The sequence below is a fragment of the Hypanus sabinus genome, chromosome 5 (assembly GCF_030144855.1).
Source record: "Hypanus sabinus isolate sHypSab1 chromosome 5, sHypSab1.hap1, whole genome shotgun sequence".
NCBI classification, from domain to species: Eukaryota; Metazoa; Chordata; class Chondrichthyes; order Myliobatiformes; family Dasyatidae; genus Hypanus; species Hypanus sabinus.
Window position 1 is genome coordinate 104,088,634 of NC_082710.1, and position 24,465 is coordinate 104,113,098.

Genomic DNA, 24,465 nt, shown 5'->3' on the forward strand with positions numbered 1-24,465 from the left:
TTGATTCACAAATTTGTAGCCAGAACTCAAAATTTGGCAAAAATCAATGTTTGCAATGGCGTTGTCCCATTGAGCACATCCACATGAAACGGTGTTGTAGGAAAGCAGCACCATCATCAGAGATCTTCACCACCAGGCCATGCTCTCTTCTCACTGCTACCATCAGGTAGAAGGTACAGGTGCCCCAGAACTTGCACCACCAAGTTCAAAACAGTGACTACCCCATCAACTATCAGGCTCTGGAACAAAAGGGGATAACTATACTCACTTTCCCATCCATTGAGATGTTCCCACAGCCAGTGATCTCACTTTAAGGAATCCTTATCTTGTTATTTCATGTTCTTGTTATTTATTGCTATTTATTTATATTTGCAGTTGCACAGTTTGTTGTCTTCTGCACTCTGGTTGATCTTTCATTGATCCTGTTATACAAACGTTTGTAGTTATCATTCTACAGATTTGCTGAGTATGCCCGCAGGAAAGTAATTCTCAGGGCTTATGTGGTGACATATATGTACTCTGATAATAAGATTTACTTTGAACTTTGGAGCTTTCATTAGTTAGTGTGGTTTGTCAGTACAATCTGCATGAAGTGGCCCTAGCCATTGCAAAATAATGAAGAATCGTAAGTGACAAGTTGTGGTGAATGTAAACTGAGCTTCTACAATCTTGTGATTTTAAAAACCTGGCAGTCAGACTAGACCACAAACCTGACCACTCCTCCAATCAAGTAATTAATTTCAAAACTGAGCAACTTTTTAAAATATTAAAAATGATTACTTTTACTCAGAGGAGGAACTAGGAAACAGATTGATTTGCACAAGCTGTAAGGAGGTCCCAGTGACCGTGTGGGTTTCATCAGGGGGCCCAATTCTCCCCCATATTCCAAAGAAGTACAAATTATTAAGGGTTAGTCATTTGTTGACATGTTACGTTGGCATCAGAAACATGGTGACACTTGTGGGCTGCCCTCATCACATATTCAGACTGACCGTAAGATATAGAAGCAGAATAAGCTATTCAGCCCATCGAACCTGCTCCACCATTTCATCAGGACTGATTTATTATCCCTCTCAACCCAATTCTCTTGCCTTCTCCACTTAACTTTTGATGCTCTTACTAATCAAGAACCTGTCGCCCTTTGCTTTAAATATACCCAATGGCTTGGTCTCCCCAGGTGTCAGTCCAGGCTTCGGGTATTGAGGAGTCTGATAGCTTGGGGGAAGAAACTGTTACATAGTCTGGTCGTGAGAGCCTGAATGCTTCGGAGCCTTTTCCCAGATGGCAGGAAAGAGAAGAGATTGTATGACGGGTGCATGGGGTCCTTCATAATGCTGTTTTCTTTGTGGATGCAGTGTGTAGTGTAAATATCCGTGATGGCGGGAAGAGAGACCCCGATGATCTTCTCAGCTGACCTCACTATCCGCTGCAGGGTCTTGCGATCCGAGATGGTGCAATTTCTGAACCAGGCAGTGATGCAGCTGCTCAGGATGCTCTCAATACCAGCCCTGTAGAATGTGATGAGGATGGGGGGGTGGTGGGAGATGGACTTTCCTCAGCCTTCGCAAAAAGTAGAGACACTGCTGGGCTTTCTTTGCTTTGGAGCTGGTGTTGAGGGACCAGGTGAGATTCTCCGTCAGGTGAACACCAAGAAATTTGGTGCTCTTTACGATCTCTACTGAAGAGCTGTTGATGTTCAGCGGGGAGTGGTTGCTCCATGCCCTCCTGAAGTCAACAACCATCTCTTTTGTTTTGTTCACATTCAGAGACAGGTTGTTGGCCCTGCACCAGTCTGTTAGCCACTGTACCTCCTCTCTGTAAGCTGACTCATCGTTCTTGCTGATGAGACCCACAACGGTCGTGTCATCGGTGAACTTGATGATGTGGTTCGAGCTGTGTGTTGCAGCACAGTCATGGGTCAGCAGAGTGAACAGCAGTGGACTGAGCACGCAGCCCTGGGGGGCCCCCGTGCTCAGTGTGATGGTGTTGGAGATGCTGCTCCCGATCCAGACTGACTGAGATCTCCCAGTCAGGAAGTCTAGGATCCAGTTGCAGAGGGAGGTGTTCAGGCCCAGTAGGCTCAGCTTTCCAATCAGTTTCTGAGGGATGATTGTGTTGAACTGAAGTCTATGAACAGCATCCGAATGTATGTGTCTTTTTTGACAGGTAGGTTAGGGCCAGGTGGAGGGTGGTGGCAATGGCGTCGTCTGTTGAGCGGTTGGGACGGTACGCAAACTGCAGGGGGTACAGTGAGGGGGGCAGCAGGGTCTTGATATGCCTCATGACGAGCCTCTCGAAACACTTCATGATGATGGATGTAAGTGCAATGGGACGGTAGTCATTTAGGCAGGACACTGAAGACTTCTTCGGCACGGGGACGATGGTGGCGGCCTTGAAGCACGTTGGAATGGTGGTGCTGCTCAGGGAGATGTTGAAGATGTCAGTGAGAACATCTGCTAGCTGGTCTGCACATCCTCTGAGCACTCTACCAGGGATGTTGTCTGGTCCAGCAGCCTTCCGTGGGTTGACCCTGCACAGGGTTCTTCTCATGTCAGCCATGGAGAGACACAGCACCTGGTCATTTGTAGGGGGGGGGGGTGGACTTCCTCACCGCCATGTCATTTTCCACCTCAAAACGGGTGTAGAAGTCATTCAGCGCATCTGGGAGGGAGGTGATGTCAGGTGATGTTGTCTGGTAATTGGTGATGTCCTGGATGCCCTTCCACATGCGCCGCATGTTGCCGCTGTCCTGGAAGTAACTGTGGATTAGTTGGGCATGTGCACGCTTTGCCCCTCCGATGGCTCGGGACAGTTTGGCCCTTGCTGTTGTTAAAGCTGCCTTGTCGCCTGCTCTGAAGGTGGAGTCGCAGGACCTCAGCAGCGCACGCACCTCCGCGGTCATCCATGGTTTCTGGTTGGCGCGTATAGTGATGGTCTTGGGCAGAGTAACATCATCAATGCACTTGCTGATGTAGCTGGTCACTGATGCTGTGTACTCCCCTAAGTTGGTAGAATCGACATCAGTTGCAGCCTCCCTGAACATGTGCCAGTCAGTGTTCTCAAAGCAGTCTTGAAGAGCAGAGATGGCTCCTGCTGGCCAGGTTTTCACCTGCTTCTGAACTGGTCTGGAGCGCCTGACGAGCAGTCTGTATGCTGGGATTAGCATCACAGAGATGTGGTCTGAGTATCCGAGGTGGGGGCGGGTCTCTGCCCGGTACACATTGGGGATGTTTGTATAAGCGACATCCAACGTGTTCTCCCCCCTCTTTGCAAAGTCCACATACTGATGGAATTTGGAGAACACTGACTTAAGGTTCGTGTGGTTAAAATCACCGGCGACAATAGACACCGACCATCAGGGTGTGCGTTCTGCAGTTCGCTAATAGCCCCGTACAGTTCACAGAGCGCCTCCTTAGCATTAGCACTGGGGGGAATGTAGACACCGAATATAAGAACAGAGGTGAATTCCCGTGGCAAATAAAATGGTCTGCCTCTAACAGCCACAAACTCCACTAGCGATGAGCAGTGTCTGGAGACCAGCACAGAGTTCTTACACCATTCCGTGTCAACGTAAGCACAGACACCGCACCACGAGTCTTACCGGAGACAGCTGCATCTCTGTCTGAACGAAACAAAGCTAGCCCGTCTAGCTGGATGGCAGCGTCCGAAATCCCATCAGTGAGCCATGTCTCTGTGAAGACATACGCGGAGCAAATTCTGTACTCCCGCCGAGTATTACGTTGGAGTTGGATGCAGTCCATTTTATTGTCCAGGGAGCGGACATCGGAGAGCAGAATGGACGGGAGAGCCGGCCGGCTAGGGTTTGCTTTGAGCCTGGCACGGACCCCTGGCCGTTTGCCTCGCTTCTGCTTCCTCGCACTTCGCTTTCGATGCCTCCATCTCCGGCTCCCAACATCAGACAAGTCTGAGGATTGTAGGCCCGTTCCCTTCAGCAAGCCGATGTCGCATAATTCAACCAGCAGATCTTTGTGAAGGTTTGTTTTTGGACAATCTCTGTATTGTAGTAGTACCTGGTGATGGTAGATAGCCGTTCTGTGCCCTAATCGAAAATTGTGTATCAGATCTAAAATAGAAAATTAAATTAAAGTAGCACCAGGTCTGAAAGGCCCTTGCTGCCGTGCTGCGCTGCCTCATGGGCAACCATGTAAATTAAAAGAAAGACATGGGACCAGAAATGTGAGTCTGTTTCCGTTTTCTGCCTTTTGTTAAATTTGAACTAGTCTTCTCTTATGAACCCGTGCTGCAATTTTTTTTAACTCAGTGGTCTAACTACTCTTTTATTTTAACTTGAACGCCTCACTGCGCTGCAACAAGTAGGTAGTCATCTTGGGTTCATTTAAAACTTACTTGTTGCCGCTGTTATGTTTGTAAACATGAAAGTAATTAAAAAGAGACACAAGACCAGAAAGGTGATTCTAACTTTGTGTTTTATTTAAGCGAGGTGCGTACGTATCACGTGATGGTGTGATGACATATGCCAGTTGTGTACTTTTACAGATGAACCGCATTAAGTAAACAACAAAGAATGCTTAAACAATATTCTTACAATATACCTCAAAACATTAGTGAAATACTAAATACACAACAAGATCCCTTCCCTCAATTCTCTAACCTCCAGAGAGTACAGGCCCAGAGACATCAAACACTCCTCATACATTAACCTTTCTTTCTCGTGAACCTCCTCTTGACCTTCTCCAATGCCAGCATATTCTTCCTTAGATGAGGGGCCCAACTGCCCCTCATTAATGCAAATAAAACATTTTACTTTGTATTTTGCTGTTCTGACATTCATGTGACAAATAAATCCAGTCCTTCTCTTGATCAAAGTTAGTAAGTGTTGCAATGTATTTTTGTTAACATCTTACAATCAGATAGTCGACTAACTCAGAAATGTAGAGTGACTATTACATTTTTATTTATTTATGGAGTTGAGACAAAAGAACTTGAGCAGAAACTTAATTCATAAACCGTTGTCTAGGAATTCAGCCAGGGTGGGTGAAACTTGCACTGGTTTGCAGATTACTTGCAGCATTGAGACTCTCCTCCACTTACATTGCTCGAGAGGTGTCCGTACAACGCTGAGATGTTTCATTGCCTGCACCCTCAGCTCCTGAAGAACAATGATTTATGTGTCACTCTGCTTTCTGTAATAACTAGAAAAATGTGAACAAGTGAAGTATGTTTCTTTCCACTTGACAAGTGAAATGAGCCATCAATTAACTCAACCTGCTGAAAATATTTTCAGTCCCAAACATCTCTTCTGCGTTGAAGTGCAGTCATCTTAACCTTTTCTCATTGTAGTCAGCCTGCAGAACCTTCAAGGCAATTCTTCTATGGAAGTGAGATCCTTTGTTCAGAGTGGAAAGCAGGCCAGTACACCATATTCCAAGAGTTCCACAAAAGCCCACAAAATTCCAAGTATATTTATTATCAAAGTACATGTATGTCACTGAGCAGAACCCTACGGTTCATTTACTGGCAGGCAGTCACGGTAAATACAGGAAATGCAATAGAGTCAATAAAAGACTGCACCCAACGGGAAGGACAGCAATGAATATGCAAAAAAAAACAACAAACTGTGCAAATACAAAAAGAAAGAGGAAAAAGGAAACAATGATTATTATACTAATATATAAATAAGCAATAAGTATTGAGAACGTGAGATGACGAGTCCTTGAAAGTGAGTCTAAAGGTTGTGGGAACAGTTCAGTGGTGGTGCGAGTGAAGTTGAGTGAAGTTAAGCGCACTGATTCAAGAGCCTGATGGATGAGGGGTAATTACTGTTCCTGAACCTGGTGTGGTGTGGGTCCTGAGGTTCCTGCACCTTTTTATTTCCCTGACATATAGTATGGAATAGGCCCTTCTGGTCCTTTGAGCTGCATTGCACAGCAACTCCCCAATTTAACCCTAGCCTAATCATGGCACAATTTACAATGACCAATTAAGCTACAACCTGGTATGTCTTTGGTCTGTGGGAGGAAACTGGAGCACCTGGAGAAAACACATGCATTCTACAGGGGGAACGTACAAACTCCTTAAAGATGACATTGGAATTGAACTCCAAACTCTGACGTCCCAAGCTGGAATAGTGTTGCACTAAATGCTGCACTACCGAGGTGACCGCAGTGACCGCAGATGGCAGCAGTGAGAAGCGAGCGTGGCCTGGGTGGTGGGAGTCCTTGATGGCAGCAGTGAGAAGCGAGCGTGGCCTGGGTGGTGACCGGCCTGATGGCAGCAGTGAGAAGCGAGCGTGGCCTGGTGGTGGGAGTCCTTGATGGCAGCAGTGAGAAGCAAGCGTGGCCTGGGTGGTGGGAGTCCTTGATGGCAGCAGTGAGAAGCGAGCGTGGCCTGGGTGGTGACCGGCCTTGATGGCAGCAGTGAGAAGCGAGCGTGGCCTGGGTGGTGACCGGCCTGATGGCAGCAGTGAGAAGCGAGCGTGGCCTGGGTGGTGACCGGCCTTGATGGCAGCAGTGAGAAGCGAGCGTGGCCTGGGTGGTGACCGGCCTGATGGCAGCAGTGAGAAGCGAGCGTGGCCTGGGTGGTGGGAGTCCTTGATGGCAGCAGTGAGAAGCGAGCGTGGCCTGGGTGGTGACCGGCCTTGATGGCAGCAGTGAGAAGCGAGCGTGGCCTGGGTGGTGACCGGCTTTGATGGCAGCAGTGAGAAGCGAGCGTGGCCTGGGTGGTGGGAGTCCTTGATGGCAGCAGTGAGAAGCGAGCGTGGCCTGGGTGGTGGGAGTCCTTGATGGCAGCAGTGAGAAGTGAGCGTGGCCTGGGTGGTGGGAGTCCTTGATGGCAGCAGTGAGAAGCGAGCGTGGCCTGGGTGGTGACCGGCCTTGATGGCAGCAGTGAGAAGCGAGCGTGGCCTGGGTGGTGGGAGTCCTTGATGGCAGCAGTGAGAAGTGAGCGTGGCCTGGGTGGTGGGAGTCCTTGATGGCAGCAGTGAGAAGCGAGCGTGGCCTGGGTGGTGGGAGTCCTTGATGGCAGCAGTGAGAAGCGAGCGTGGCCTGGGTGGTGGGAGTCCTTGATGGCAGCAGTGAGAAGCGAGCGTGGCCTGGGTGGTGGGAGTCCTTGATGGCAGCAGTGAGAAGTGAGCGTGGCCTGGGTGGTGGGAGTCCTTGATGGCAGCAGTGAGAAGCGAGCGTGGCCTGGGTGGTGACCGGCCTTGATGGCAGCAGTGAGAAGCGAGCGTGGCCTGGGTGGTGGGAGTCCTTGATGGCAGCAGTGAGAAGTGAGCGTGGCCTGGGTGGTGGGAGTCCTTGATGGCAGCAGTGAGAAGCGAGCGTGGCCTGGGTGGTGGGAGTCCTTGATGGCAGCAGTGAGAAGCGAGCGTGGCCTGGGTGGTGACCGGCCTGATGGCAGCAGTGAGAAGCGAGCGTGGCCTGGGTGGTGAGAGTCCTTGATGGCAGCAGTGAGAAGCGAGCGTGGCCTGGGTGGTGGGAGTCCTTGATGCTGGATGTGCTCCATGTTGATGTGCTCAATGGTTGGGAGGGCTTTACCCTTTCTGCAGGATTTTCCATTCAATGGTATTGTTGCTTCTGGTGACGCAGCCAGTCAATATACTCTCTACTTCATATCTATAGACATTTATCAAAGTTTTAGATGTCTTGCTGAATCTTTGAAAACTCATAAGTAGTAGTTAACCCCCCTGGCCTGATGGCTGAGGGGTAATAACTGTTCCTGAGCCTGGTGATGTGAGTTCTGGGCCTTCTGTCCCTCCTTCCTGATGGCGGCAGCAAGAAGAGAGCATGCTGCTTTCCTGGGCCAGCACTCCGTGCAGATGCGCTCCCAGCAATGAGGTCCTAAATACTCTCAGGCTGCTACCTCGGGCACTGCCACACTCCTGGAATAGGCCTTCTATTCCAAACACTGTTGTGGGAGGAGATTACCAAGCAGACAAAGAAAACAGATTAAATGTTTGCTCAAACCTTCTTGATGAAATGTGACATCTCCATTCCTGGGAACTCCAGCCTGTAGAAATAGGCCTTTGGGCAGGTCGTTGTGCCATTCCAGAAATCCAGGTTCCATCCTGTCGCTGTGTGCTACCTGTGTGGAATTTTCATGTTCTTCTGAGGCTGCCTACAACCTGATGAGACAACCCTCCCCCATCTCTCTTTTTCCATTCCCTATTCTGCTTCCCCTGCTATTTCTTAATTTCTCATTACCTGCCTCTGGTTCCTTTTCTTCCCATTCTCCCATGGCCCACTCTTCTCTCCTTTCAGATCCCTTTTTCATCACACCATTACCCCTTCTGCCTTTCACCTTCCAGCTTCTCACTTCATCTGCCCCCACCCACCTTCCCTCTCACCTAGGTCCACGTATCATCTGCCAGCCTGTACACCTTTTCCTCCCCTCACTTTCTTATCCTGGTTTCTCCCCTGCCCTTCCCTTCTCATGCTGATCAAGGGTCCTGGAACGTCGACTGTTTATTCGTCTCCACAGATGCTGCCTGGCATGCAGAGATCCTCCAGCATCTTGTGTGCGTTGCCATAGGAATCTGGATTTGGCAAGTGCAGCTCGCCTGTGTTTATTTTGTACAGATTGATCTACATAAGAATCAACAATTTAAAAAGTACTCTTTGAAAACTGAGTATGTCATTTATGATAATTAACATAATTAAAAAGTTGCTCTCTTTGCTCCCACAGGCTCAGCAGGTGCTGATCTTTACTGTTAGCAGATACTATGCCTGTAGTTCACCGTCCAGCAGTGGCTACCCTCTTCCTGCCCCTCGCCCTTCTAATAGTTGATGCATTCTGCAGAAATGTGAACTTCCATAACGTGAGGCCGCCAAAGTCGCGTAAGTAAATCTCGCAATCGCACATTGATACTGTCTCTGATATCATTCTCTGTACATTGTAACTTACTAAGGTGACTGCTCATTGTCTCTTCTGCAATACAATGCGTCAAAGCGGCTGAATTCATTAGCAGCACCTACTCTATTTATTTAGAGATACCGCGCAGAATAGACCCTTCCGGCCCTTTGAGCCGCAGGTTCCAGCAACCCCAACAACCTGGCAGGACAATTTACAACAACCAGTATTAGGACTGTGGGAGGAAAGAGGAGCATCTGGAGAAAGCCCACACATGCCACAGGGAGAACACACAGAGGATGCCCGGATTGAACTTCGAACTCTGAACTCCATTTCCCCAAGCTGTAATAGCGGTTCTGTTCTGGGGGGTGGAGCTGGATTCCCTGGTGTTCGTGTCTGAGATGAGGATGCTGCCAAAGGTATGGAGGATTATGGACAATCCCTCTCACCCCCTCCATGACATTCTGGACAAACAAAGGAGCACCTTTAGTAACAGACTGATTTCACTGAGGTTCACCACTGAACACCACAGGAGATCCTTTCTCCACGTGGCTGTAAGACTCTACACCTCCTCCTCCTTCAGTATATAAGTGTATGGTTTCATTGCACATCTGTAATTGGCACTATTACTTTTTAATCCATGTTGTGCACGTTTTATTACGTCAGTACTTACATTTTGTATTTTATATTATATATTTCTGACTGAGCAACCCTGCAACAATAACGTCCTATGGGAGAAATAAAGTTTTAACTTTTCACTAACCGCCAGTGAGTGGTGCAGTAGTGTTAGTGGTCAGCACAATGCTTTACAGTACTGGTGAACCAGGTTCAATTCCCGCCACTGCCTGTAAGGAGTTTGTACGTTCTCCTTGTGACTGTGTGGGTTTTGTCCGGGCGCTCCAGTTTCCTCCCACAGTCCAAAGACGTACCAAAAGGTAGGTTTATTGGTCATTGTAAGTTGTTCCATGATTAGGCTAGGGTTAAATTGAGGGATTGTTGAGTGGCGAGGCTCAAAGGGCCAGAAGGGTCTGTTCCATGCTGAACCTCAATAAAATAAATTTAAAAACCTGTTCACAAAGCTTTCCCTTTTACTGATGTCACACAGAAGTGCAGGAAGCCATGATAATTGGTATCAATCATAATGAAACACCATTTATCTTGACCAGAGTTTATTGAATAGTTGTACGGAGTTTCCACTATGAATCCAGATCAACACATTACACCTTTCCCCTGCCTTTCCACTCAAACCTACCTAGTACAAAGTCGACCATGCACTGGGGCAATTTAACAACATACTAAAATATATATATTGTTTTAAATTGCTTTAGAAAAATCACATGATCCCTTTAAGACGGTACTTTAATAAAGTTTGAACAGTGCAGCTTAGCTGTAAGTGAGTTCATTGTGGAAAGTAGGTAGTTCTCCACCAAATTTGGCCAGTCAGTTCCCTTCTAAATCTTAAAACAAAATAAAATCTTAAAGCATAAAATGTTAAAGCAAACCTTTTAATGCCTTTGCACCGGAAAGTACCATGTAAATATTTGAAACCTATACAGGACCTATAAATTAGCCAAAACTCCTAGTGACAATTGCTTGACCTTGGGGTCATATCCACATTTGAAGGGTGTGGCCCGTTTCTCACACAGTTTCTGAGAGATGGAATTTCCCCCCTTTTGTGTGCTAAGCATGTTATGCTAAATATAGGCCAGTCCTATCCCACGACAAGGTAATGAATTTGGACAATGTTACACGGTAATGGATGCACTGTAACTCTGTGGATTCCCTCAGGAACTGTAGGTAAAGGTTGCCACCTTGGCCATAGGGGAGTACATCAATCAGGTGCTTAAGAACCTTGTCCCTCTCAGCCACAGTTCAATGTTTAAAACAGTGAATTATACACGGCACAGAAACAGGCCCTTCAAGCCTACTGTGCCGGGAACATAATGAGCAATGTAAGGTGGTGGTACATGTCAGTGTATCTGGGTGTCCTCCATGTGATTGGTTGGCCTGAGCAATTTCATCTGGTGTGAGCTGATAAAAAGCCCAGTGATCACAACAGATCCAGGTTAAAAAGATTGTGATCACCAAAAGGGGGTTTATTCAGTTATTTTCTGCATTGGAAACCAAGACCGATAGGTTCTGTCTGTGCTGTCTCATTTCTAATCCCCGTGTGCTGTTGGTTTCTTCATGAGTAAGCAGTGTAGGTTTTCGGTAGCTCCCCAATGCTCCTATTTCTGCATTGGAGAGTGGCGGAAATTTGCACTTTGCCATCTTGTGTTGTCATGAGGAGTACTACTAGTGCCAGGTCAGCTGTGCTAAGGGGAAACCATGATTTGCAAATAAAATTATGCCAAGAGGTCCAGTCTCTAGGTTGCTGTTCTGAAGACCAGCAGAAAACATCTTGGAAAAGTTGAGGGGCATGAAATTCAACTCATGTTTAATATCCCACAATCTTTCCTGCAGACTATGCAAACATCAAGCAGAACATGCAGATCAATAGTCACAGAGTGCTACAGCAGAGAAACAGGCCCTTTGGCCCATCAAGTCCATGCCTTCTGCTAGTCCAATCTACCTGCACCCAGACTGTAGCCACTCATCCACATATGTACCTGTTCAAACTGCTCTTTAAGCATTGCAGTTGAACCCTGTCTATGACTTCTGCTGTCAGCTCGTTCCACATTCACACCATCCTCTGAGTGAAGAAGCCCTTAAATTCTCCTTAAATATTTCACCTTTCACCCTAAACCTAAGACCTGCAGTTTTAGTCTCACCTGGCCTGAGGAGAAACATCCTGCATTCATTTAGATCCCCTATAATTTTGCAAACCTGTATGCGATCTCTCATTTTCCTGCACTCCATTTAATAAAATCCTAACCTTATTCAACATTTCCCTATATCTCAGGTCCTCGAGACCCGGGAATGTGCTTGTATATTTTCACTGCATGCAAGAATTCAAGATGTAGTCAAGAGCTCTACTAAGAAGGGATATCTGAACTCTGTATAACCTTGGGTGCAATAAATCTTTTCTTGATAACATTCTCTGTGAATGTTCACTCTGTATATTCTGCACCTCATTCAGGATGATGATCTTTGTGTGTAATTCATACAGTGAAACTCATGCCTTAACTTGCTGAACACCACAGAAGCAGTGATGACATGTTCAAAAATGAGCACAGAGTGTGCAGGTGCAGGAAATTGTAAAATGCAGGGACAGAACTATCAGCAACAACAGGGAGTATCTATGGGAAAGGGATAAGAGTTACTGAACAAGTTTTGTCAGAAATGGGAAACAGTCAATAGTAAATGGAAATCAAAAACAGCTGATGTTAGACATCTGGAAGTATTTTTCCCAGTTCTGAAGGAAGGTATTGGACCTGAAACATTAACTGTTTCTCCTTCTTTAAGTGTCACCTGACCTGCTACGTATTTTCTATTTTTATTTTATGATACTCCATTAGAAGTCGGTGCAGAATTAGGCCATTCGGCCCATTGAGTCTTCTCTGGCATTTGATCATGGCTGAGTTAATAACCCTCTCAAACCACTTCCCCAGCTTCTCCCCAAAACCTTTGATGCCCGTACTAATGGAGAACTTGTTTTAAATATACCCAGTGCATTGTGCTCTGCACCTGTTTGTGACAATGGTTCCACAGATTTACCACCCTCTCACTAAAGAAATTCCTTCTCGTATCTGTTCGAAACATTCTCTTCAAGTCCACATATTTCTCTGTGGCAAGGACGTTCCTAGATCCAATTTATTTTGCCTATCGAAACGGGACACCACAAAGGTATATGGGCTCCTACTGTCCATAACTTTAGTGTTGGTTAAGGCCTACGTTCCAGAATAATATTTCAATTATACCAGGGCTGTGACAAATCAAAAGGAACTACCTCAGTCCAGTACCTTGTATATTTATTGAGATACAGCACAGAACAGGCCTTTCCGGCCTTTCGAACTGTGCTGCCCAGCAATCTCCCAATTTAATCCTAGCTAATCACGGGACAATTTACAATTAACCTATCAACCATTATGTCTTTGGACTGTGGGAGGAAGCTGGAGCAGCAGGAGGAAACCCACGTGGTCGTGGGGAGAACATACAAACTGCTTACTGGCGGCGGAGGGAATTGAACCCAGGTTGCCCGTACAGTGAAATGTGCTAACCACTACACTGCCGTGCCACACACCAGTTCTGAAGGAAGTGGTGATGGAATGTGCGGATGTTCCTACTTCGATGTGTTGTGTTCAGAATGTATATTTTCAAATAAGATGCTGGCTTAGTTAGTCCAAACTTCCAAGAACATTTATTATCAAAGTATGTATGCATTATACAACCTTGAGGTTGATCTCCTAACAGGTGGCCGCAAAGCGAAGAAACACCCAAAAAAAAATCAAAAAGATCGTCGATACCTCAATGTACAGAGAAAAAGAAATCATGCTAACAATAAACACAAGTAAATAGTGTTCTGAACTGAAATCCACAAAGCCGGTCTTGTCTGCAGAGCCTGAGTTCAGCACAGAGCTGGGGCAATGGTGCAGAGCAGTAAGCTGAACCAGCTCGTCCCTCACCTCTGGCCCCGACCCCCTGATCTTTTCGATCTGGCCCAGCAGCTAGATCTTCATCCAAACATCAGGTTCAGTCGTTTCAATATGAAATACAGAATCAAAATCAGGTTTATTATCACCGGCATGTGACATGAAATTTGTTAACCTAGCAGCAGCAGTTCAATGCAGTACATAATATATAAGAAAAAAATTAATAATCAATCAATCAATTACAGTATATGCATATTGAATAGATTAGAAATCATGCAAAAAACAGAAGTACTATAATAAAGTGAGGTAGCGTCCGAGGGTTTAATGTCCATTTAGGAATTGGATGGCAGTGGGGAAGAAGCTGTTCCTGAATCACTGAGTGTGTGTCTTCAGGCTTCTGTATCTCCTACTCAATGGCAACGGCGAGAAACGGGCATGCCCTGGGTGCTGGAGGTCTTTAATAATAACATTGATGTATGCTATTGAATGTCTATACCACTTGGTGTATATCGATTAGCTTAATTAACTTTATTTGTCACACCTGCATCAAAGCACCCAGTGAAATGTACCTTAATATCAATGACCAGCACAGGCCATTGGTATGCTGGGAGCAGCCCACAACTGGCTGCATCACCGCCTGGAATGGTGGGGGTGGGGGGCGCTAATGCACAGGATTGAAGAAAGCTGCAGAGAGTTGTAAGTCAGCTCCATCATGAGCTCAAGCCTCTGTGGTATCCAGGACATCTTCCAGGAGCAGTGCTTCTGAAAGGTGGCATCCCCACTGCCCAGGACTTGCCCTGTTCTTACTGCTACCATCTGGGAGGAGGTACAGAAGCCCGAAGGCATACACTCAGCAATTCAGGAACGGCTTCTTCCTCTCTACCATCAGATTTCTGAAAGGACATTGAACCTGTGAACACTACCTCACTATGTTTTTATTTCCATCTTATTGCACTGCTTTACTTAACAATTTGATATATATACCGACTGTAATTCACAGTTCTATTTTTTCTCTCTATTATCATATTGCACTGTGCTGCTGCCACAATGTTAGCAGATTTCAGGACATATGCCAGTGATTCTAAACCTGATTCTGCAGAGTCACCATGCTTCTGTCACCAACACAGCATGCCTACACTTTTTAATCCTCACCAACCCTGAATAACAAGCTTGCCGATGCCCAGTCTGAGTTCTGTCAAGGCCACTCAGCTCCTGTCCTCATCACCTCCTTGGTCCAAGCATGGACCAAAGAGCTAAATACCAAAGGTGAGGTAAGAGTGATAGTCCTTGACATAAAGGCAGCACTTGATCGAGTATGGCATCAGGGTTTCCTATCTAAAATGGAGCCAATGGGAGTTAGGGGGGAAACCCTCTGCCGGTTGGAATCATACCGGACACAAAGGAAGATGGTTGTGTTGGTTGGAGCTCAATCATCTCATCCTCAGAACATCACTGCAGGAGTTCCTCAGGGAAGTGTCTGAGAACCAGCCATCTTCAGTTGCTTCACCAATGACCTTCCTTCAGTCATAAGGTCAGAAGTGGGGATGTTCGCAGATGACTGTACAATGTTCTGCACCGTTCGTGGGTCCTCAGATAGTTCATATCCAAATGCAGCAGGACCTGGTCAATATCCAGGCTGACAAGTGGCAAGTAACATTCGAACAATGCTAGTGCCAGGCAATGACCATCTCCAACAAGAGAGGCTCTAACCATCATCCCTTGACATTCAGTGGCATCACCATCACTGAATCACCTACTATCAACATCCTGGGGGGGGGGGGGGGGTTACCAATGACAGGAGACTGAACCGGTCTAGCCATATAAACACTGTGGCTACCAAAGCAGATCAAAGGTTTGGAATCTTGTAGTGTGTAACTCACCTCCTGACTCCCCAAAGCCTGTCCACCATCTACAAGGCTCAGGTGAGGAGTGTAATGGAATACTCGCCACTCACCTGGATGAGTGCAGCTCCATCAACACTCAGGAAGCTTGACACCATCCAGTACAAGGCAGCCCACTTGATTGGTACCCCTTCCACAAGCGTCCAATCCCTCCACCATCAATGAACAGTTGAAGCAGTGTGTGCTATCTACAAGATGCACTGCATGACACACCAAAGTTCCTAAGGCAGCACTTTCCAGACCCACGACTGCTACCATCTAGAATAGTGGTCATCAAACTTTTTAAGCCCAGAATCCCCTAGCTCGGCCTTAGTGAAGGCAAGATCAACCTACTAAATCGTTTAGAGAAAAAACAGCTCAGATTGTACTTCCAACTTGAGGCCCTTTATTTGGGCTAATTGTATTTTAATTACATAAAATGTTTTTGTCAAACTTTCAAATTAATTCAACTAAGAAAACACTGTAACTAGCATATCAAACAGGCCATAGCGGCTTTGAGCTCATCCAATAACGCCTTGAATAAGCAGTGCTGAAGCGCTTTTGCTCGAATCAAGTTTATCGGTTTGACCACCAGTGTCATTACATGAGAAAAGTCCACGACCTTCCCAGCTGAGGCCTGCTAATGAGTCACACAGTGATAATCCAGGAAGTCGGGAAAATCAGAGTCATTACGGCACAGTGCTATAAAAACAACGTGCACACCGTGCATTGCTGGGGCCCCATCAGTAGTAGTTCCACCAGTTTATGAATGGGAATGTCATTTTAAAACCATAGAACATTACAGCACAGAAACAGGCCTTTTGGCCCTTCTTGACTGTGCCGAACCATTTTTCTGCCTAGTCCCCTTGACGTGCACCTGGTCCATGTCCCTCCAAACCCCTCTCATCCATATACTTGTCCAAGTTTTTCTTAAATGTCAAAAATGAGCCCACATTTACCACTTCATCTGGCAGCTCATTCCACACTCCCACCACTCTCTGCGTGAAGAAGCCCCCCGAATGTTCCCTTTAAACTTTTCCCCCCTTCAACCTTAACCCATGACCTCTGGTTTTTTTCTCCCCTAGCCTCAGTGGAAAAAGCCTGCTTGCATTCACTCTATCTATACCCACCATAATTTTATACACCTCTATCAAATCACCCACCCCTCATTCTCCTAAGCTCCAGGGAATAAAGTCCTAACCTATTCAACCTTTCTCTGTAACTCAGTTTCTCAAGTCCCAGCAACATCCTTGTAAACCTTCTCTGCACTCTTTCAACCTGATTAATTTTCTTCCTGTAATTGGGTGACCAAAACCGCACACAATACTCCAAATTCAGTCTCAACAATGTCTTATACAATCTCACCATTACATTCCAACTCTTAAACTCAATACTTTGATTTATAAAGGCCAATATGCCAAAAGCTCTCTTTACGACCCTATCCACCTGTGACGCCACTTTTAGGGAATTATGTATCTGTATTCCCAGATCCCTCTGCTCTACTGCACTCCTCAGTGTCCTACCATTTACATTGTATGTTCTGCCTTGGTTTGACATTCCGAAGTGCAATACCTCACACTTATCCACATTAAACTCCAATTGCCATTTTTCAGCCCATTCTTCCAACTGGTCCAAATCCCTCTGCAAGCTTTGAAAACATTCCTCACTGTCCACTACACCTCCAATCTTAGTATCATCAGCAAATTCGGTGATCCAATTTGCCACATTATCATCCAGATCATAGATGACAAATAACAACGGACCCAGCACTGATCCCTGTGGCACACCACTAGTCACAGGCCTCCACTCAGAGAAGCAATCCTCCACTACCACTCTCTGGCTTCTTCCATTGAGCCAATGTCTAATCCAATTTACTACCTCACCATGTATACCTAGCAACTGAATCTTCCTAACTAACCTCCCATGTGGGATCTTGTCAAAGGCCTTACTGAAGTCCATCTAGACAACATCTACTGCCTTCCCTTCATCCACTTTCCTGGTAACTTCCTCGAAAAACTCTAATAGATTGGTTAAACATGACCTACCATGCGCAAAGCCATGCTGACTTTTTCTAAGAAGTCCCTGTCTATCCAAATACTTGTAGCTCCTATCTCTTAGTATTCCTTCCAATAATTTACCTTCTACTGATGTCAAGCTTACTGGCCTATAATTTCCCGGCTTACTTTTTGAGCCTTTTTTAAACAATGGAACTACATGAGCTATCCACATTTCACACTTTTTTTTAAAACTCGTTGTAAATATCCTCACCTCTCGTTCTCTCCATTAAGTGCAAAAGAGAGAGGAAGTCTTTCTTTGTTGTAAAATCCTGGAAAGCCATTCTGACAAATACAACAAGCTGAGCTGTTTGCATTACATCCAGGGATTCATCGAACTGTCGTGAAAAATATTCACAGAGTGACAAGTCCTTTAACACTTGTCGATCCATGTCCTCTGAACCTTTAACCCCGATTTCAGCTCCTCAACGTTCCTGGTATTGGTAAACTGTTACTGAGACACTAGTACAGGGGTCGGAAACCATTACCACTGAGAGAGCCATATGGACCCATTTCCCACAGAAAAGAAAACACTGGGAGCCACAAAACCCGTTTGACATTTAAAATGAAATAACACTGCGTACGTTTTTTTTTGCCTTTATGCTATGTATAAACAAACTATAATGTGTGGCATTTATGAAATTGATGAACTCCTGCAGAGAAAACGAAATTACATTTCTGCATGCAACAAAAACATTTTGAACTCCGAAAAAAAGACGTTGGGTTGAAGGTTACTTCATAGTTAGCCTACCTTCAATCGAAAAATTAAAAGAAATCGCGCACTGGCGGGTGTCAGGCATTGGCAGTGGTGACATATATTAATAGCGATAAAAAATACGTTGTGGTGGTGTGCTACACGCAGCGCTAAAATAACGATACTGCAGTCAAAGATAACTTTATTTGAACTAAACAGCCTTGCTTTAAAGCCTCCCTCAACCCACCCCCCTCCCCCCGTGGGCGCGGATGCTCCAAAAGACACGTACTCACAAACCCCTGTAGGCTATCTCCCTTAGCCGGAACGGTGGCTAATTGTGAGCCGGTTCGGATGTGCCAGGAAATGGGGTTGCCACAACTTTTTATTTAGATTGTACAAGATCGCCATAATCTTCAAATTTCGAATTACATTTCAAAAACTAACAAACCACGGGGAGCCGCAGCACAGAGATGAAAGAGGCGCATGCGGCTCCGGAGCCGCGGGTTGCCGACCCCTGCACTAGTATAAGTTCCATGGGTATGCAAGCTAATGACACCATTGTTTTTGTTTCCTGTTTCTTTACATTTGGAGAATGTTGGAATTCAAAGGGGGAGAAGTGTTATACTGTGAGCATTATAAACCATAGAACACTCCAGCACAGTACAGGCCCTTCAGCCCTCCATGTTGTGCTGACCCATATAATCCTTATAGTACTAAACCCACACTACCCCATAACCCTCCATTTTTCAATCATCCATGTGCCTGTCCAAGAGGCTCTTAAATACCCCTAATGTTTTAGCCTCCACCACCATCCCTGGCAAGTCATTCCAGGCACCCACAACCCTCTGTGTAAAAAACTTTCCCCTGATGTCTCCCCTAAACTTCCCTCCCTTAATTTTGTACCTATGCCCTCTGGTGTTTGCTGTTGGTGCCCTGGGAAACAAATGCTGACTATCCACCCTATCTATGCCTCTCAAAATCTTGCAGACCTCTATCAAGTCCCCTCTCATTCTTCTACGCTCCAAAGAGAAAAGTCCCAGCTCTGACAACCTTGCTTCATATGACTTGTTCTCCAAACCAGGCAACATCCTGGTAAATCTCCTTTCCACCCTCTCCATCACTTCCACATCCTTCCTATAATGAGGAGACCAGAAGTAAACACAATACTCTAAGTGCGGTCTCACCAGAGTCTTGTAGAGTTGCAACATGACCTCTCTACTGTTGAACTCAGTCCCCCTGTTAATGAAGCCTAGCATCCCATAGGCCTTCTTAACTACGCTTTCATTCTCGCAGTGACCTTGAGGTATGTTTGGATTTGAACCCAAGGTCCCTTTGTTCATCCACATTCTTAAGTAACGGACCATTAATCCTGTACTCAGTCTTCTGGTTTGTCCTTTCAAAATGCATCACCTCACACTTGTCCAGATTGAACTCCATCTGCCATCTTTCTGCCCAACTCTGCAGCCTGTCTATATCCTCTTGTTACCTTCCACAACCTACAGCTCCATCCACAACTCCTCCAACCTTCGTGTCATCCGCAAACTTACTCACCCATCTTTCGACCTCTACATCCAAGTCATTTATAAAAATCACAAATAGCAGGGGCCCCAGGACAGATCCCTGCAGCACTCCACTAGTTACCGACCTTCAGGCAGAATACTTTCCTTCCACAACTACACTCTGCTTTCTTCCTTTAAGCCAATTTTTTATCCAAATAGCCATGGTTCCACTTATCCCATGCCTCATGACTTTCTGGATGAGTCTCTCATGAGGGACCTTGTCAAATGCTTTGCTAAAGTCCATGTAGACCACATCCACTGTCCTACCCTCATCAATTTCTTTTGTTACCTCTTCAAAAAACTGATTCAGGCTTATGAGGCACGATCTTCCCTTCACAAAGCCATGTTGACTATCAATGAGTAGACTGTACTTCTCCAAATGCTCATAGATCCTACCCTTAAGAATCCTTTCCAGTAGTTTGTATACCAATGATGTAAGACTCACTGGTCTATAGTTCCCAGGTTTCTCCCTATTACCTTTTTTAAACAAGGGAACTACATTTGCCATTCTCCAGTCCTCCGGCACTTTCCCTGCAGCCAAAGAGGATTAATAGCTAATGCTCCTGTGATCACTTCTCTCAATTCCCACAACAACCTGGGGTGTATCATATCCGGCCCTGGGGATTTATCAATCTTAATGTTTTTAAGAAGATCCAGTATTTCTTCTTCCTTAATCTCCACATTGTCCAGCACACAGGCCCGCTCTACTTCATCCTCATCCTGATCAAGATTCTTTTTGCTTGTGAATACTGAAGCAAAGTATTCATTTAAGACCTCCCCAACTTCTTCTGCCTCCAGGCACATGTTGCCCTCTTTATCCTTTAGTGGTCTCACCTTCGTTCTCGTCATCCTCCTATTCTTCACATATGCATAGAATGCCTTGGGGTTCTCCTTAATCCTACATGCCAAGGCCTTCTCATGCCCCCTTTGAGCTCTCGTGAGTCCTTTCTTTAGCTCCTTCCTGGCTATCCTATATTTCTCATAAGCCCCTCCTACTTCCTGCTTCTTATATCTAATATATGCTTCCTTCTTCCTCTTTCTAAATCTTTTTATTAATATTAATAATATGGACAGAATACAGATGATATATTGATAAAGAAATTACCAACATACACATTCCATTACATATGAAAAAAAAACATACATAATAGTTACAATATAAATGAGTTTACCAAGACATAAGCCATAAGATATATGTATGGACATAGTAAATCTAAATATTTCATAATGTATAATATAAAAAAAACAGAAAAAAGAAAGAAAAAAAAACAAAAAAAAATTATATAATGCAAAACTAACTAATCTAATCTAATAACTATAGCTAATAAGTAAAATAAAAGAAAAAGAAACAAACAAAAGAGAAGGAAAAAAAAAGTGGGCTGTTTATAATATCTCACAAAAATAAGTATTCATCAATGCCGTCACTTCCGGTCCTCTCAAAATACATAAGCTAAAAGCTGGGAAATCAAATGTACTTGGCACAGGGTCATATTACATCATATGAAAATGTTGAATAAATGGTCTCCATAACTTTTCAAATTTAATAGAAGTCTCAAAAGTACCACTTCTAATTTTTTCTAAATTTAAACATAACATAGTTTGAGAGAACCAATTAAATACAGTGGGAGGATCAATTTCTTTCCAATTCAACAATATAGATCTTCTAGCCATCAGAGTTAGAAATGCAATCATTTGACGGGCTGAAGAAGATAAATGCTGTGAATCTAACATTGGTAAACCAAAAATTGCGGTAATAGGATGAGGTTGTAAATCAATATTCAAAACCGCAGATATAATATCAAAAATATCTTTCCAATATTTCTCCAAAAATGAACACGACCAAAACATGTGAGTTAAAGACGCAATTTCAGAATGACATCTATCACAAATAGGACTTATATGAGAGTAAAAATGAGCTAATTTATCCTTGGACATATGGGCCCTATGTACAACCTTAAATTGTATTAGTGAATGTTTGGCACATAACGATGATGTATTAACTAGTTGAAGAATTCTATCCCAATCCTCACTAGAAATACTAAAACTAAGCTCTCTTTCCCAATCCTGTTTAGTCTTATAAAGGGGCTCTGAACGTATCTTCATAATTATATTATAAAGTTTTGAAATAAGCCCTTTTTGAAAAGGGTCTAATTCAAATAAACTCTCCAAAGTATCTGAAGGCACAAAATTTGGAAACGTAGAGAGTATAGAACTTAAAAAATGTCTAATCTGTAAATATCTAAAAAAATGAAATCTCGGCAAGTTATATCTGTTGGATAATTGTTCAAAAGACATGAAACAATTATCTAAAAATAAATCAGAAAATCTTAGTAATCCCTTAGTTTTCCAAGCTGAATAAGCTTGATCTATAATGGAAGGGTGAAAAAAACAATTAGATACAATAGGACTATTTAAAACGAATTGAGTCAACCCAAAAAATCTCCGAAATTGAAACCATATATGCAATGTATGTTTAACTATCGGGTTGTCAATTCGTTTCGACAATTTAGAAAGAGCAAAAGGGAGAGAAGTCCCTAAAATAGAACCCAAAGCATAAGCTGATACCGATTTAGTTTCTAAATCACCCAACAAGGGCCAAAAGATCCACCCCCATCTTTCAACCAGCATAACAAATATCTAATATTAACTGCCCAATAGTAAAATCTGAAATTAGGTAATGCTAACCCGCCTTCCTTTTTTGTCTTCTGTAAATATGTTTTACCTAACCTGGGATTTTTATACTGCCATATATATGAAGAAATTTTAGAGTCAACATTAGTAAAAAAAGATTTCGGGATAAAAATTGGTATCGCTTGAAAAATATATAAAAACTTAGGTAAAATAACCATCTTAATAGCATTAATCCTACCTATTAGAGATAGAGACAGAGGTGACCACTTAGTAAACAAACCTTTAATCTGATCAATTAAGGGTAAAAAATTAAATCCAAACAAATCTTTATGGTTCTTTGTGATTTTGATCCCTAAATAAGTAAAAGAGTCATTAACTAATTTAAAGGGTAAATTTCCATAAATTGGGACCCGTTTATTTAATGGAAACAATTCACTTTTATTAAGATTTAACTTATACCCAGAAAACTCACTAAATTGAGCCAATAATGATAAAACTGCTGGAATGGATTTCTCCGGGTTAGAAATGAATAGTAATAAATCATCTGCATACAAAGATAACTTATGAATATCTGTCCCACGATTAATACCCAAAATATCCTGTGATTGTCTGATGGCAATTGCCAAAGGTTCTAAGGCAATGTTAAATAGTAATGGACTAAGAGGACATCCCTGTCTAGTGCCCCGAAATAGGCGAAAAAAGGGAGATCTTTGATTATTGGTAACCACTGAGGCTACTGGAGTATGACAAATCAATTTAATCCATGATATAAATATCGGACTAGAATTAAACTTCTCCAACACATTAAATAAGTAAGGCCATTCAACTCTGTCAAATGCTTTCTCCGCATCTAATGAAATCACGCATTCTGAAGTATCATGTGAGGGAGTATAAACAATATTCAACAATCTCCTAATGTTAAAAAAAGAATAACGATTTTTAATAAAGCCAGTTTGATCATCTGAAATAATTTTGGGTAATACCTTCTCCAATCTAGATGCCAGTAACTTAGAAAAAATCTTGGAGTCTACATTCAATAAAGATATAGGTCTATAAGAAGCACAATTAGTAGGGTCTTTATCTTTCTTCAATATTAGAGAAATGGAAGCTCTATAAAAAGATTGTGGCAAATTCCCTAATCTAATGGCCTCCTCAAAAACCTTACCTAACCAAGGGGAAAGAGTAGCGGAAAAAAATTTAAAAAATTCAACTGTATAACCATCTGGACCCGGTGCTTTCCCAGAATTCATTGAGGAAATAGCCCCTTTAATTTCTACATCCGTAATAGGAGTATCCAATATCAAAAGATCATCAGATGATAACCTTGGAAAATTTAATTTCCCCAGAAAATCAGACATGGTATTATAATCTTGAGGAAATTCAGATTGATACAGGGAGGTATAGAAATCTTGAAATGCCTTATTTATCTCATCACGATTAACTGTCAGATTCCCATTCTGCTGACCAATCTTAGTGATTTGACGTTTAACCAGAGCATTCTTCAATTGACTAGCTAACAGTTTACCAGATTTATCACTATGTATATAAAAATCAGATTTAGTTTTCATTAATTGATTTTCAATCGAGGATGTAAGTAATAAACTATGTTCCATTTGAAGTTCAACCCTTTGCTTGTAAAGCTCCTTACTAGGAGCAATCGAATATTTCTTATCAATCTCTTTAATTTTATCAACCAATAAAAGAGTTTCCATCTTGATACGTTTCCTCAAACCAACAGAATAAGAAATAATCTGTCCACGTATATAAGCTTTAAAAGTGTCCCAAAGTGTTCCGCAGGAAATATCATCTGTAGAATTAGTTGAGAAGAAGAAGTCGATCTGCTCCTCCATAAATTTAATAAAGTCAGAGTCTTGCAACAAGGTAGAGTCAAATCGCCATTGTCTAGCATTAAAAGCTGTATCCGTAAATTTCATAGAAAGTAATAACGGAGCATGATCAGAGATAGCTATAATATCATAGTTACAACCGATTACCAATGGAATAAAACAAGAGTCTACAAAAAATAATCAATTCTTGAATAAGAGTGATAAACATGTGAGAAAAAAGAAAACTCTTTGTCATTAGAATGCCGAAATCTCCAAACATCAAAAACTCCATTGTCAGTCAAAAAGGAGTTAATACAAGTGGCCGACTTATTAGGCAAAGTCTGAATAGATAAAGATTTATCCATCAGAGGATTTAAACAACAATTAAAGTCACCACCCATTATTAACTTATATTCGTTTAGATTGGGTAAAGAAGTAAATAAAGACTTAAAAAAGTCAG

At 43.5% G+C, this 24,465-nt stretch overlaps 1 protein-coding gene across 7 annotated transcripts in view; it reads left to right on the top strand.

Moving 5' to 3' along the window:
* Positions 1–24,465, top strand: part of lypd6b (LY6/PLAUR domain containing 6B) — a 259,391-nt gene that overhangs the window by 191,145 nt on the left and 43,781 nt on the right. For all 7 annotated transcript variants that reach the window (XM_059970281.1, XM_059970280.1, XM_059970279.1 and 4 more), the window contains one exon: positions 8,665–8,816. In XM_059970281.1, coding sequence (XP_059826264.1) covers positions 8,702–8,816 — 115 coding nt within the window. In that variant the 5' untranslated portion in view covers positions 8,665–8,701. The remainder of the gene's footprint in view (positions 1–8,664; positions 8,817–24,465) is intronic.